The 15663-nt window shown below is 40.0% G+C and overlaps 1 protein-coding gene across 2 annotated transcripts; it reads left to right on the forward strand.

Annotated features, from left to right (window-relative positions):
• Nucleotides 1–220: 220 nt before the first annotated feature.
• On the forward strand, nt 221–13342 carry LOC117416249 (A disintegrin and metalloproteinase with thrombospondin motifs 8). Of its 2 annotated transcripts, XR_004661721.2 has the most exons (10): nt 221–1358; nt 5439–5678; nt 6219–6351; nt 6430–6597; nt 7443–7735; nt 8125–8311; nt 8718–8890; nt 9042–9217; nt 9881–10696; nt 10834–13342. XR_004661721.2 is itself a non-coding variant. In XM_034912668.2 (9 exons), exons 1-9 carry the CDS (start codon nt 651–653, stop codon nt 10611–10613), a joined length of 2811 nt encoding a protein of 936 aa, XP_034768559.2. In that variant the 5' UTR covers nt 221–650; the 3' UTR covers nt 10614–13342. The 2 variants fall into 2 exon arrangements, 1 of the variants encoding a protein (XP_034768559.2); XM_034912668.2 differs by having other exon boundaries at nt 9881–13342.
• Nucleotides 13343–15663: the final 2321 nt, after the last annotated feature.

Raw genomic sequence — 15663 nt, forward strand, 5'->3', positions numbered from 1 at the left:
AATGCGAGTACGACTCTACTGCCGAAATGGCTGGACTGTGAAGCATCCGAGTTATGATGGGACTGCTACACTCCACCGGCGAGTGGAGTTCTAAGTTAATAATAGCCGTCTGGAAGTCGGATTTCAACTATAAAGGAAGGGGGAGTGTCTCTCTCTCCCCATTGGATAAATCTGAGCCAAAAGTTGTTTTTTTTCATCGAGTTCTGAGGGGAGGGGAGAATGAAGTGGTGTCGGATCAGAAATAACCCGCTTATGTGAAAGAAGGGTAAGAACGTATAAATACCGCTGCCACCAGCAACCTGCTCTGGTGATGAGGAGTTCAATGATCTGGATTTAGCTCTCGCACACTAGCTCCAAGATAACACATAGAAATCATAGGAAACTTTAGTCTGTTTTTTCAGCACTGGTTATAGTTTGCTCTGGATCAATAAACAATCTAACTTTTAAGAAGAATAACAAGAAACTAAGATTAAAGAAAGTGGACCGCAAGTTCGAAAATATATCTATTTTATATATCATGAATATACCTTTATTTATTGTTCATTGTAAGCAATTTTACTTTTAAAATATATATCTATATATAGATATTGTAGAAACAAATTTCACATAAAAAGCTTATCCTAAATTGTTCGTATAAGTTATTGAGCAAAATGCGCTTCAAGGAGCTTTTTGCTTCGTTTTTCCTTTTTTCTATCACCTTGGCATTTTCTGGTGAACTCTTCGAATCGGAAGAGGTAAAACCTGTTCGAATGAGCAGCAGAAACAGCGGGCGCTTTTGGAAAAGGAGCGAAGATCTCCCCACATTTAGGCTTTCAGCTTTTGGCAGAGACTTTGTCCTACACCTGGTACCCGATGACAGTTTTTTAGCTCCACAATTTAAGATCCAGCGAATCACAGCAAAACATCCCCATCCTAGTGACATTTTGACAAGTGTCAACGAAACGGAAGGAGTCGAAGCCTATCTCAGACGCTGCTTCTACTCGGGTACCGTGGACTCCAACCAAGACTCCGTGGTGGCTGTCAGCCTGTGCCAGGGAATCCAAGGTTCGTTTTTAAGCGACGGAGATGAGTATTTGATTGAGCCCAAAGCCACTGGCAACGGAAAGAAGTCGGCCACGCAGCTCCATCTAATCAAAAGAAGGGCTTTCACTAACACGTCGACTGGATCCAAGATCACCTTCGATGAAATGGGGGAAGAGAGTTCCCAGGCAGACTCTTCAGAAAGTGGGCTGTCTCCGGAGGTGTTGGATGCGCATTCGCACTCCAGGCACAAGCGCTTTGTGTCGGAGGCTCGATTTGTCGAGACCTTATTGGTGGCTGACTCTTCAATGGCTCGTTTTTATGGCGAAGACATCAAGGTAATGAAATGCAAATACAAGTTTTAGATGCATGCATTCAAATCTGACAGATAAACATGTAATCTGTTTCATAAGACCACTCACCCTAAAACTAATGCAAGACCAGTGGTCTACCTTTTGGTCGTAAATTAGCAATAGTACTGTCGTGCAAAATACCAATACATTATATCGTATTGTACATCATCAAAAAGTCACTGTGTCCAAATATAGCATACGCCTATAGCATAAAGTGCAATGCAACATCGCATTGCTTTTATTGCGCGTTTATTGTGTTTTTCTTATAAAGAGCTCTAATTACCGGTGTTTTAATGGACTAAAAAAGACGTTAGCAGTACAGTATTAGTAATGTGATGCATGGGATCTACTGTCTAAATAATCCCAAATCAGAAAATTGAAATGAGAAACTAAACTGAAACCGTGAAATTCAGATTCATTATTTTGGATCTGGACTAGACGCTGTTCAGTGACTGAATTATGTCTATCAACAACTTAATTCAAGTATGCATGCTGAATGGGACTTGATGTACTAGTGTGTGCCAACTACAGTGATCAACAGATTGTACAGAATCACGCATTCCTTAAGTTAGAAGTGTGATTATGACATGATGTTATATCATGTGCATTGTGCCAGCAAACAGAAATGCTGCCAAATTCGAAGTGTGTTTGGAGGAGGAAACTGTGGAGAAAGAGGTTCATTATTTTATGTGGGTGGGTTTAATCCATGTGCTGTTTTTATGATTATGTGTTATTGGAAATCCAAATAGCCATGGACCGTTTAAATGCTGACTCAGCGACTGTCTGGAGGCGACGCAGTCATCATCGTTATTGTCAAATTCAAGTTCTCTGGCGTTAATGTTGACAAAGTTCAGATGTGGGTTTGTTTGCCCATATACCACGAGCAGTTAAAACTGCGAGTGGTATGCTGTCATAATATGCCTATAAACTTTTTTTTATAAGTGTCGCATTTTTAAAAGAACTTGCTCTCTTCTACAAAATCAAACTATCATCCACATCAACTCCAATAGAAATAACGAAGGATCATTTTAACACAGGTGCGGTATGCTTTTCCCATCGTATTTACTCTTTTGTTGTCTTTATTGAATGCACAGAAAGTCTGTTCATATATAATAATTAATAAGCAACAGACGGATTACAACTGCACCTTTTCACAATGCGTTCACTGTGGATTTATTGAAGACATCAAATAGATAGGAACAGCCCATGCCTGAATGACCTCATCCCTTTCCCTACAGTAACAGTGCGTGAATTGAATGAGTTGTGTGTTTGTGTGTACAGTGTGTTATGTCTGCCCTGTATCTAGACGCGCCAGGTCACTCCTACACATTTTTCCATTAAGGATGATGCCGTTCAAAAGCCCTCCCTGTACCGAGATATATTAGCAGTGTGCGCCCCACACGCTCGCACGTGACGATCCCCTTTGCAGTGCCAGCAACAGATCCGAGCCAAAAACAACCCAAGTTTGCTTCTGCAACGTAGCCCAAAATTTTGGCATTATGGCATGTGGGCATATCTTACTTTATTAGTCTCGCTATTTCCGCTGCCAATTTCAAGAGGGGTTGTGTTGTGGTGAAAATCCAGGAAGGTTTATTGGAAACAAACTGGTGCGGAAATCCAGTCCGATAAGCGTCTTTTTCTGGAGGGTATTGCTATAAACTGCAATACCTATCGATTGCATTCCTACTTTTTTTTCATATGATTTACTGGCACGTGTTTATTAAATTCTTATATAGTTTGGCCCTTCGTGCACTTAAAACATACTGCATGACTTAGTGTGACATGTATTTTAGAATCGGACATTTATTCATTGGAATTGAATAGGGGATAATATTGTAGTTCATAGCTGCATTTGATTTCCTGACGCTTATTGAAAAAGTACAACCAAATTATACTTACAGTAAACTGTAGAAGCTAGTAATAAATGCTATGGGGGGAACTCATACTTGAGTGGTCAATGCAATAAACACTTATTCTATCAACCGCGTTTTGCTTTGTTTGCAAACTTGACCACAGCTTATGATTTCCGATATTCAGGGATAATATGATTTTTATTTCATTTGAATAATTTCGAAGTTAAAAGTAACTTTTAGATGTTGATTTTTGTTCTACTTTTTATGTTAACGATGCTTTAAGACCACTGTATTCTTCAGTATCACCAGCCTGTGTTATAATTATATAAAAATAGAAAACATTATTATTATTATTATTATTATTATTATTATTATTATTATTATTATTATTATTATTATTATTATTATTATAGTTTTACCTTTTATTGTGTTACTTTGCTGTTCAATACAGCTGCCAGTCTGCATTTACATTCATCCTTAATAGAAGACAGCTTCTACTAAGAGAAATAGACAGATTGGCAGTTTTCACGTTACATGTATATGTGATCGTCTGACCTGGAAACCTGTCTCCTTTTTCTGAAGCAACCTTTCATTTCTAGACATTAAGACCTATGATTTAAATATTAAAAGAATTGGCAGCAGTGCTTTTGAAAGCAGTGAAACTGGTTCTGATCATTTCTACACAGATTAGAAAAGCTCTTTGGCATTTTGGTGGCAAAGTCTTCAGACATTTCACTTGGATAATGGGTAACCCAACTGCTAACCAACCTCAAGCATGGAAGCAAACCTCTCTCCAGCTGGTCACAGGAGCTGCTGCTGTTTCAGCAGCTGAAACAATTACTGAGGCCTCCACTGTAATACTAACCTATATTTCAGTTCACTCCGCAATAGCATGTGTGCACAATTTTTAAACAGAACTGCTCACTTTTCCCACAGCCGTCAACAATTCAACGTTTTCTCACATCAGTCAAAACATCACAATGTTGCTTTAAAAAAAACTGTCCATGCTGTAATTTAAAATACCCTATCAATACATAGAAACTAAAACATTTTTAAATGAAAGCTAGTCAGGACAGTTAGGTGATTAAGCTTCAAATAGCAGCCACAGATCAGCTGCATCTGAATCGAATTTCCTGCCAAATGATTTATCAGGCCTGAAATGTTTATATGGTGATGAAACAACACTGCAGATTCTGTTATCTGTTTTGGAAGTCCAAGACATATAGCATGATCTGCTATGCAAAATATGTTTTTGGTTGGCAGTGAGTCGTACTGATATCTCACAAAGGTTCTGCCTGGTGCCATTTCTTAAAGCTACAGTGCCCCACCATTCTTCCTTAGTTTTGCCTGCATGTTGTCATTACCTAAGGTAGTTTTAGCATTAATTTTCTGCACCCCTTGAAGCTTTCTGTGCACACTGACACCCTGTGAACGAGACAGATCCTCGGGGAGATATAAAACAATGGATAGCAGTACAAAAGAAGATTGTATTTATTTTCTCTGGGATTGTCTAGATTGGAAAGGCTGTTCTTTAGATGAACTTGGAGCAAACTCAAAGGAATATATATATATATATATATATATATATATATATATATATATATATATATATATATATATATATATATTCCCCAAATAGCCCACTGCACCTTTAAATATCTGGGACACTTGTGTGTTTTTTCCATCTGTCTGGACAGTCTTTTTAATGCTAGCACCTGCCACATGTGAGTCCAGTCCACAACAGCATTCTTCTCTAATTCCGGTCAGCACCCTTACACATATTTTCCACTTATGTAGACCAAAAATCATCTGACTGATTATGTGACAGCACTAAAGTATGTTGTGCGTGGGAAGTGTAGGGAATTTCTTAGCATAGTGCGTTTTTATTTTAACATTAGCATGTGTGTGAGAAAATGAAGGGGGTTGCATCAGACCAGTAACTTCAAGTCGGAGCTCTGTCCTTTTAGACCGGTCTTGCCCCTTAGTGATAGCAATAATGTGTCAGTTTCTCATTAATTATAAAGGAAAACTACAAAGCGGTATGTAATTCAATATGTTAACCTAACATTATTCAGCAGGTTTCATTTCGACTTTATGAAGCAAAATGAGTTAATTCTATAGGGCGATTTCAGCGCTTTTGGTCATAGCTGTATATACTGCATAGATGCATGCATGTAATTATATCCTGCATTGTTTTTTCTCTCTCTTATAGCACTATATTCTGACGCTGATCTCAGTGGCAGCTCGGATGTACAAACACCCCAGCATCAAGAACTCAGTGAATCTGGTGGTGGTGAAGGTGCTGATCGTGGAAGATGAGGAGGTGGGACCAGCCGTTTCCAGCAATGGTGGGCTGACGCTACGCAACTTCTGTGCCTGGCAGCGGCATTTCAATCCACCGAGCGACCGGCACCCAGAGCACTACGATACTGCCCTGCTCTTCACCAGACAGGTGAGCAACGCAGCCTCAGCACACCTGTCACAGCACTGCGAGGAGGGGCAGGGCTGTCAGGAGCAGCCAGGGCAACTCTGATTCATTGTGACAAGCCTGCAAGGCTTAACAAGAGGGATCTAGGACCATTTCTCAACAGGTACTAGAGGATCTCAGATAGCAAGATTCTTATCAGCTCTCAAAGATGTTCAATGTATTAATCTATTGGCATAGTTGTTTACAAAGAGTATTACTCTGGTGCTCCCATAACTTAAGTTGGCAACATCGCTAGGGACTGCTGTTTCTTCTCATCGCACTACAGCACACCCTACTGGTCAGGAGCCTGCAGGATTGGGTTTTGTCCTCCAGAGTGGCTGTTTGAACTGACCTTCAGCTCCTGAACTGTTGTGTGGAAATGCTGTGGTTTGGGAGAGTAATGAGACAACCTAAATTATTACAAAAAATCAATCATTCCCCAATCAGACTAGTCTCCAGTGACGGAGCTGCTGTTTCTCAGAATGTTTCAGGAATATTCAAAGCCTTTTCTTGCCCCCTTCCCAGGATATTTGTGGACACCAGAGTTGTGATACGTTGGGGGTCGCAGACGTGGGGACCATGTGTGATCCAAACAGGAGCTGCTCAGTGATTGAAGACGATGGGCTCCAGGCTTCCTTCACAACAGCCCATGAACTAGGTAGGGGCAGCAATAGGTCATTAACCGAGAGGGAATACACAGAGATTATGGAGTGTAATGTGATTGTTCTCTCTTCAGGTCACGTGCTCAGCATGCCACACGACGATTCCAAGACTTGCGAGAAGCTCTTTGGTGACCTAGGGAAGCATCACATGATGGCTCCTCTATTTATCCACCTCAACAAGACCCTGCCCTGGTCTCCGTGCAGCGCCATGTACATCACAGAGTTCTTCGACAATGGACACGGTGAGCAGAGCTACTAGGGAGTCCGTGTTGTCATTATTGAAGCGCAGAAAGCATAACAAGCTGGCAAAGGTTGCACTGAGAAAGGTGCTAGCTGAAAATATTTCTCTACTTGAATTTTTTTTTTACTTGACGTTAGAAACACTATCGCATCACAAAACACTTCTGCTATATTTTTTGACAGTTCTTTAAATGTATTAATTCAGTTAATGAATGTATTAATTCAACTATTTTTTTTATTAACGCAAGCTTTACATTACAAAACATCTTCTGCAGCTGCAGTACAGCGACAGTAACTAATGGCAGACTCCCAAATCCAGTTTAAGAGAACAGTTTGCGGTGTATTCATTGAAAAACAATATGCAGGCCTAATGCACGCAGTTCATGCACAGCTAACAGATGGAAATACCATCCAGATAGCAGTCTGGCAGTCAAGAAGAAATGTTGACGTTACTGTTGTAGGTCACACAGCATGAGGCTGACATTTCAGATGTCATCGTATATCATGTCAAGTACTGTTCTGCATCCTAATCTTGATGTATTTCTGTAAAGGGAACAGAGGGAAAATAGATTTAAATATAAAGGTTGACATACAGATAGCAGGCAGGCCAACCGCTTGATGCATTGACAAAGAATCGTACACTTTAAGGATTCGGTTTCTTCAATTGGTTTAGAAATATATTTATTTCTGTCAATTGTCCTTGTCCCTAAAATAGCAGAGCACTGAAAGCTGACTTTTAGCAGTATTACATTAACAGACCCCAAACAAACTGTAGTGTCAGCTCAATTTGTCATACGCGGGTTTGGAACGCAATTGTTTTACAATGGAATTTTGTTTGAACTGACAGGAGACTGCCTGCTTGATGCCCCAGCTAAAACGATGCCCTTGCCCACTGGCTTGCCAGGCCTGTCGTACGATTTGGACCGGCAGTGCCAGCAGGTGTTTGGGGAGGAGTTCCTGCACTGTCCCAACACCGCAGACTCTGATGTCTGCTCCCAGCTTTGGTGCAGAGTTGAGGGGCAGCCACTCTGTACCACAAAGAACGGCAGCTTACCCTGGGCTGACGGGACCGCATGTGGAAAGGACAGACTCTGCTTTAACAATGAGTGTGTGGAGAAAGAACAGCTCATGAAACCAAAGGTATGGCTCAACTGCGATTTTAACATTATTACATGAACTGCATATCTGAGTGCAGTCATGAATATCAGACAGTGTTTTATTAATAAAAAAAGACTTTAAACAAATCCATTCAGATTGCTGTCCAATATCAAAGCTTGTGTCTTTTTTAATCAACTGCTTTAATTAAGAGACCAAAATGAAGGAGTGCAAACAAATGCATTCTTGTTGTTGCTGAGATCCACTTTATCATTTTCTGTCAGACATTGCTTTTTGGTGAGTTTTCTTTTTCAAGTTTAAAGCCCCACTGTGGCCTCAGTATATCTCTAAGAACCAGGTTTTTTCTTTAAGTGCATTACTTAAAGATAAACATCAGGCTTTATTGCAATCCAGCTTTCTTGGTTTTCTTTCAGACTGAAATCGATGGAAACTGGGGTGCCTGGGGAGAGTGGGGAGATTGTTCCAGAACATGCGGTGGAGGAGTTCAGTTCTCCTACAGGGAGTGCAATGATCCTGGTCCCCAAAATGGTGGGAAGTACTGCGAGGGGCAAAGAGTCAAGTACCTGTCCTGCAATATCCAAGAATGCCCCGATGATAACGGTAATTCAGTTCGGATTTTACAAAGCAAAAACGATCAGATATTCTGTATCAATTCAGCAAGTAATATACACATTTGTCAATATAAACACCCAGGGCCTTAAGCAAATACACACTTTCTGAGGAGGAGGCAAATTACTGTTCATTTACCAACCTTTCACATCCAGATGCCTTGGGTTCAAATTGAAACAGTTCACATGTGCACACCGGTGGACATTAGCATAATCTATATGAGAAAACCACAGAAGAACTGACACATGTGGACCCAGTTTCTGCTGGAGAGGGCAGGACTGTGATGTTATTGTAGAGCTGTGAGGGGAGTGAAGCCCGTGCCATTCTCAATGCAATGAAGAGGGAGAAAAGGAAGCGCTGCAAACGTGCTAATGTGTCCCTGGCTTTGTTGTTTCAGGGAAGAGCTTCCGGGAAGAGCAGTGTGAGAAATACAACAGCGTTAGTTACCTTGACATGGACGGGAATGTCAAGCAGTGGATACCGAAGTATGCCGGGGTGTCGCCGAGAGACAGGTGCAAGCTGTTCTGCAGGGCAAGAGGCAGCAGTGAATTCAAAGTGTTTGAACCAAAGGTGGGTATTTCACACATTACAGGCAGGACTATACAGGCAATACACCAGTCCAGGCTGGATTCCAATTCAATGTCCTTAAAACAGATTGATAAATAGCATTTCTAATATGTTATTAATTAAGTGCTGAGAAATATTATTGTTGCTGTTTAAGGTTATTGATGGCACGCCATGTGGCCCAGACACCACGTCCATCTGTGTTCAAGGCCAGTGCATCAAAGCAGGCTGTGATCTCATCATAGGGTCAAACAAGAAACTGGACAAATGTGGGGTGTGTGGAGAGAATGGGTCCACATGCAGAAAAATAACAGGCTCCTTGAATAAGGCCAGGTGAGTGCAGTTTAATATTACACACCCCGTGTGCGGAATTGAACAGAGCTGTATGTGTGTAATAATCCTATTCAGTGTACCGTTATGTGATGAGGGCTGTGGATTGTTATTAAGGTCCTGGATTTTAATTATAAAAAAAGTCAGATATTGAAATGCAAGTAACACCATTGTGTAGTTGCATTATACCCTACAAACACTAGCTAAGATACATTATATTTAGGGCTTCTGGTTTTTGGTTTTAGCCGATAAGAAACGATACAAAAAAATGAATGAAATCGGTGGCTATCCAGTTCATTGACTTGACATAAAACTTGAAAATAGCTACAAATAAGCACTTAAAAATGTAATTTATAAAAACTGAAAAACAGAAGTCCTAATTATATTTCCCACCCATTCCAAGTTGCTTTTTAAGATGTTTCACTGCAAAGTTTTCATTGCGGAAGCACTCACAAGTTTGGGACTGCATATTGTGAAGAGGCTTGTTAACTGAATAAAAGCCAAAGGCTTGTCATATTAGCAGATTGGATTGCCGTGTTATTCTACATTACGAAAAATGGTTGTTGTTTTAACTCCTTCCCTTATATCCCCCATACGTACGCCGGCCCTAATCATAATTTATGAATACTGTCAAGTGTAAATCATTTTTTCTTCTGTTTGTTTTAGGTATGGCTACAATGACATTGTAACAATCCCTGCTGGTGCCACCAACATTGACGTCAAACAGCGAAGTCACCGTGGTATCAAACATGACGGCAACTACCTGGCGGTGAAGTCAGAGGACGGGCGCTACATCCTGAACGGAAACTTCTCCGTGTCAACAGTGGAGCAGGACATCCCTGTGAACGGGGCAGTGCTGAAGTACAGCGGCTCCTCCACCACCCTGGAGCGTGTCCAGAGCTTCCACACACTCCGCCAGCCTCTCACAGTGCAGCTGCTGGCCATGGCGGGGGAGATGTCCCCTCCCAAAGTCAAGTACACCTTCTTCATCCCAAAGGATGTCTCCTTCAGCAAGCCCAAAGGAAAGAAACCTTCCTTGCACATCGTCCAGCCAATCGGATTATCCGACTGGATCCTGGGGGAGTGGTCAGAATGTTCCAAAAGCTGCGGCTCCGGTTGGCTGAGGAGGAATGTGGAATGCAGGGATGCCAGTGGGCAGCTCTCCTATGAATGTGACAGAGCCCTGAAGCCAGAGGACATCAGACCTTGCGCCGATCTCCCGTGTCCCATCTGGCAAATGGGCCCGTGGTCTTCCTGCTCACGAACTTGTGGCCAGGGAGAGCGCAGGCGGAGCATCTTCTGTATTGACTACACTGGGAAAACAGTGGAGGCAGAAAAGTGCGATCCTTCAAAGCAGCCCCAGCCGGTCACAGGGGACTGTGTTTACGACGAGTGCTGAGCAGATTCAGAAAACAAGGCGTTAGAATAGCAAACTACTAACTAGCCCTGACCGTGCTTGCGAAACAAGCAGGGACACAATAGGTGAGTTTAAAGTGCACTAACTGACCTAAACGGGCCACAATCCTGGACCTGTTCGAAAGACTAACGTGACTTATTTTTTTTTATTTTTTTTTTATAACCACTATTGATTTTACTTTTTATTTTTTTTTACCCAATAGAGATCTACCTCAGAGAATAACTTAATTTACTGCCTTAAATATGAGGTGAATATACTGTAGAGTATATTGCTGTTTCAACTGAGGGAAGCAACCTTTTTGCATTAAACCTGCTGCTGACAACATCGTTGGACTGCTCTGATGGATTCTTTAGTGCTTTGCTGTTGAGGTCAAGGACTGCCAGGCAGCTGTCTATTTCTGTTAAGGGCTGTACCGTTCTGACAATTACTGTTACTGGAACATGTCTTTTCACTCAGATCCACAGGATGTTAGAATGATTGCAATGATTGTAATGGTTCTGATAATCCCACTGGGTGCTACAGTCTGAATGAATTGGTCACTTTTTTATGTTTAGCACGTGGGGAACTGATTTTTGTTGGTGAGAAGGAAAGGCTTGCTATAGCCTTTGTTATCATTTACAAAAGAGAAACCACACTCCTTCCAAGTGTATTGGTACTCATAGAATTACCTTTTACTTGGGTTCCATCTAAATTTTTTTTTTTTTTTTTTTCAGTATCAAGACATGTTTCTGCAGTAGATTTTCAGTTTAAGGATTCTGTTTTACAATTTTGTTTGCTGTTTTGTTACCAACAATTATTTTGTCATAAAGAAACACCGAGTAAACCCCTTAGGTAAGGTTACCTTTCTAAAATCCCAAATCCATGAATGCCACATTTTCATCTTAAAACTCTGATTTCGTTCCAGTACCAAGCTGTGGCTGCAGATGTTTCCATATGCAGTGTACAGTCCACGATCCAATCTGCAACCAGACCCATTGCGTCTACCGTGCCGTTCACATCAGACGCTGATGAGGTAACTGCTTCCATCAGTATGGGTTCTGCCAGCCCACGGTCCTAACTGGGGCTGACAGAGTCCCAATTCAACTTGGTCTCTGATGGAAATGGATGAGTCTGATTTCAAATCAATTACAGTGGCAGATGGCAATGTGGCTTATCTTTTGTAACATTATGCAAAAGAACCACATTAAGTTTCTATGCACACCTTGCGTATCAATGTAAATTGCACATAATAAGTGCCTATTCATATTAGGGCGAGGGTTTAGGTGTGGAATGTATTGTGAATTGACATTGATTCTTATGAATAGGAATATGCTAGTTTTGTATGTAATAACATTCGAATTACTGACACTTATTATCAAGTGTTACCAAAACATGACGGCCTCCTTTCTTTAACTGACAGGAGTTATTGACTAATCCCATCAGAATAGCAGAGCGGTGGAGGTATTCACCTGTTTCTCTGCTTCGTAGAATTGATGACACTTGTACATGTGTAAATTAGAATTAGGATTTAAGTTCTAACATTACTTACCTATGATTAGGCACCCATGTTTCAGATACGGCAGTCTAGACTGTGGTGGTCACACATGCTGTCCTTGTCAAAATAATCACCATTGCTTTGATATTGTTCTGGTTTCATAATTGTCCAAAAAAAAAACACATTTGAAATGTTCACAGGAAAAAAACAACAGGGGAGAGGAATCTTGAGCTGTTGTCACCTGTAATGGTTTAGACATTCGTTTGGATAATACTAGGGAAGTGACAATTCCTCTGTTTGTACAGCCTTTTTGCTCGCTCGTTTAAATAACTAACAACCGTTTACTTTAGGAAACGCTCATTTAAAAAGCATTTTAAAATTAGTTCCAAGACATGTCCTAAACTCAACAGAGGGCATTCTAAACATTGCCTGTGCATAACTTTAAAGAATACATATTTGTCAGATGAGTGTGTTTCAAGCACATATTGAGGGTCATTCAAGCCGTGGGTTTTAAACCCACAAAACATTTCAGGAGAACAAGGATGTCAAATCAATTGCGATTGTGATGAACAAGGTATTGCAGGACTACGTCAGCTTTTAAAATCTGGGGTTCAGAATCACTTTAAAGAGCTACCAAAGAAAGGAATGCAATAAAAGGCCAAGCTCTTTTCTTTCTAATTATTATATTTGCATGACAGACCATGCTACAGAAATCCACCATGAGCTAGTGGTTAAACTGCAGCGTTGTGTTGTTGCTGCTGTGTCAGTTTTAACTTTAGACATGTCCAGCAAACAGGATAAATTAGTATAGCAATCTAAACTTATGACACAATACTACCATTTATATTGTATTTGAATAATCTGTTCTATATTTAAGTGGAACTCTAAAACAAATTGTGTAATGTAGCATTCCAGAGCTGTACAAAGACTAAGGCATTATTTCCCTTCAGTGAAGGACTGAGTATTGTATTGTTGAGCTTCCTTTTAAAGCTATTTATTTTTGTACAGTTTCTAACTTTTGTCGCCAGTATACAACAATTTCAGTTTTTAGATGCTGCTGTCTTCGAGAATGGTCAAAGAAAAAGAAGAAACGCTGTCTCCATGATCTGAACCTTGTTTTGTTGTACAAGTCGTTGTTGTTAGCTGAATTGTAATAGGTGACGAGATCTCCAGTCGATCTTTAAAAAAAAAATTAAAAAATTAAAAAAATTAAATAAACTTTCTAATTTTTATACAACCTTTTTTCTGGACTCACAATTTATTTCTTGGGTGGTGTTCTCTGTTTTCTTTTTCTTTATTCTTATTACTTTATACTCTATTCTAAATCAAAGTTTTCGATTCTTGAATCACCTAATTCCAGTATGTAACCACAACACATTCAAAGTTGTCCTCCTACACAAAGCCTACATAGGTTGATGCCAGTTTCATTCAGTGGCTGGATGCTGTGCCGTGGTTTTAGAAGTAAAGCCTTCATAATGTTGGGTTTATTGCAGGATATACCCATGCTGTACTAAGTGAGTATATTGTAGGATATCCCTATAGAAGTAAGTGATGCAGTCTATTCCTCTGTCATAATAAAAACAGTGTAATATTATACATTTGTATAGAATCAACAATTATACCCAAGTTCAATGTGAAAGGTCTATAAGGTCAGGAGTCTAAAGTGTGGAACAAAATCCAAGACAGCTGTTGTGTTGACCATGTAGAGTGTGGCAGATGGACACGATCAACACATACAGGTTTGAATGAGGACCCTAAAAATGATTACTAACGCACTGCTTTTTTAAAGAAGTACCATTCTTGAATGACCTTTCCCTTATTGTTCTGCATGTTCAAAAGCCTCTCTGTGAGAGATGAATCCAAAATCCCTTCACCACAGACAATAACAAACTGACTGATGGCGCTCAGCTGGTCTCGGAAATTTCCAACAAATTGCTCTGCTGAAAGAGACTTATGAAATGTGAAGCTAGATTACAAAATGAAATTCTTGTTTACAGTGTTCCTTAGTTCTGTCCAAAAATGTCTACTTTTAGTGAGTGCAAAAAAACAGAGGATTAAAGGAGTCTTATTATTTATTTTATTTTTTTTACTTTTCAAAATCGTCACCACGAAATCTCTCTCTGACTCTAGAACAAAAAAGAAAAAAAAAATAGAAGTGGGTCTTTGTATCTTTGTTTGCTGGTAGAATGTATGAATCTGTCTTTCAAAAATGTACCGATAGCACTGCAATTACACTTGTCAAAAATGTTAAGAAATAATAAAAGAAACTCCCCCAGGCTTCAAAACTGTTGTCAGAAATCTTGAAGTAATAATAAGCAGAGAATGTATGAATGTATTATTTCACTGACAGTGCTTCCATGTTTTGTTTTGTTTTTAGTATGATAAACTGACGTGTGAAGACTGAGAGCAATATAACCAATGCACATTTCAGATGAATCCAGTAATATAACCCCAGCAAAGGATTATGAAGCTACACTCTCCCCCAAGGCATCGCATATACAGTATCAACAACAACTTGTTTAAACAGTTCTGCAAATTAACGTTTTTAAGAAACAGAAAACAGCACACTTTATTTTCTGTTTCAGGACAGGACATGACTGTTTCCTTAATGATGCTGTCTCAGCCCAAGTAAGATGCTTGTTTCCTGTGAATTACGCTTGCAGAAAGCGGAGTTATTAAGTTAGGGGAAAGTGGAGATCTCAAAACGCTTCTGAGCAAGGAAGACTGAACTGTGAATATTGGCGACTGTCACTGTGACATCTTCGATCAGGCAGGGCACATTTATTAAGTTGTTATTTCAGTGGATAAATACAGGCATATCATTCTGAAATCACTAGAACATATGCAACTAAACACAGACGGGTGAAGGCCTGAGCCAAAACTTTTGTCCATTCAACTTATTTTCTAACCCTGCAGTCTTGAATGAACTCCTATTTGTTGAAAGGAGAAAATGCCACATTCATGAGCAAGAAACTAGAGACTGTTTATGAAACATTGGATTACATCTCTTTATAGTTCTAGTCACATGTGTTGAATATGTGACTGTCAAGGAAGAGACTGGCAATCTCTTGCTATACATGTTGCATTACTGAAGTAGTGTAAATAGCGTGTAAGTAGTTTTGTTCTGTTTATTTTATTATTATTAATTAGACTGGAGTAACTTTGAAAACGGCAAGACAAGGAGCCATATTCAGCCTCATAGTACTAATGAACAAAAGGCCAGTCCATACCTTCTGTGTGACAACATACTCTATGTCTCTGTCACCATTACCAAGGAACACACTTCATTTCCTATTCCCAAATACAGCCTTCCAAGACAGATGCTTTTTCAAGTCAGCTCTAAAGAAAACTGACTGACTCCAGGTCATCTTTTACTTTCTAAGGACAGAAGCAGTGTTCTCAAGTGAATGGTATGCACCACTACGCAATCAACCGTAAACAAAATGAATGAGCAGTAATTGGGAAAGGACACTTTCTCATTGAGGAATTTTCAGTTCCAAACACCAGCATACTTTCCTTGATTGCTTTGGCTTGTGTGCAAAGATTTAATAAGTATGT

This window comes from Acipenser ruthenus, chromosome 40, assembly GCF_902713425.1.
Source record: "Acipenser ruthenus chromosome 40, fAciRut3.2 maternal haplotype, whole genome shotgun sequence".
Taxonomy (NCBI): Eukaryota; Metazoa; Chordata; class Actinopteri; order Acipenseriformes; family Acipenseridae; genus Acipenser; species Acipenser ruthenus.

Coding starts and splice junctions, on each gene's coding strand:
- LOC117416249 (XM_034912668.2), top strand. CDS start 651: ATGCGCTTCAAGGAGCTTTTTGCTTCGTTTTTCCTTTTTTCTATCACC. Junction 1,359..5,438: donor TTTATGGCGAAGACATCAAG/GTAATGAAATGC, acceptor TCTCTCTTATAG/CACTATATTCTGACGCTGAT. Junction 5,679..6,218: donor CCCTGCTCTTCACCAGACAG/GTGAGCAACGCA, acceptor CCCCCTTCCCAG/GATATTTGTGGACACCAGAG.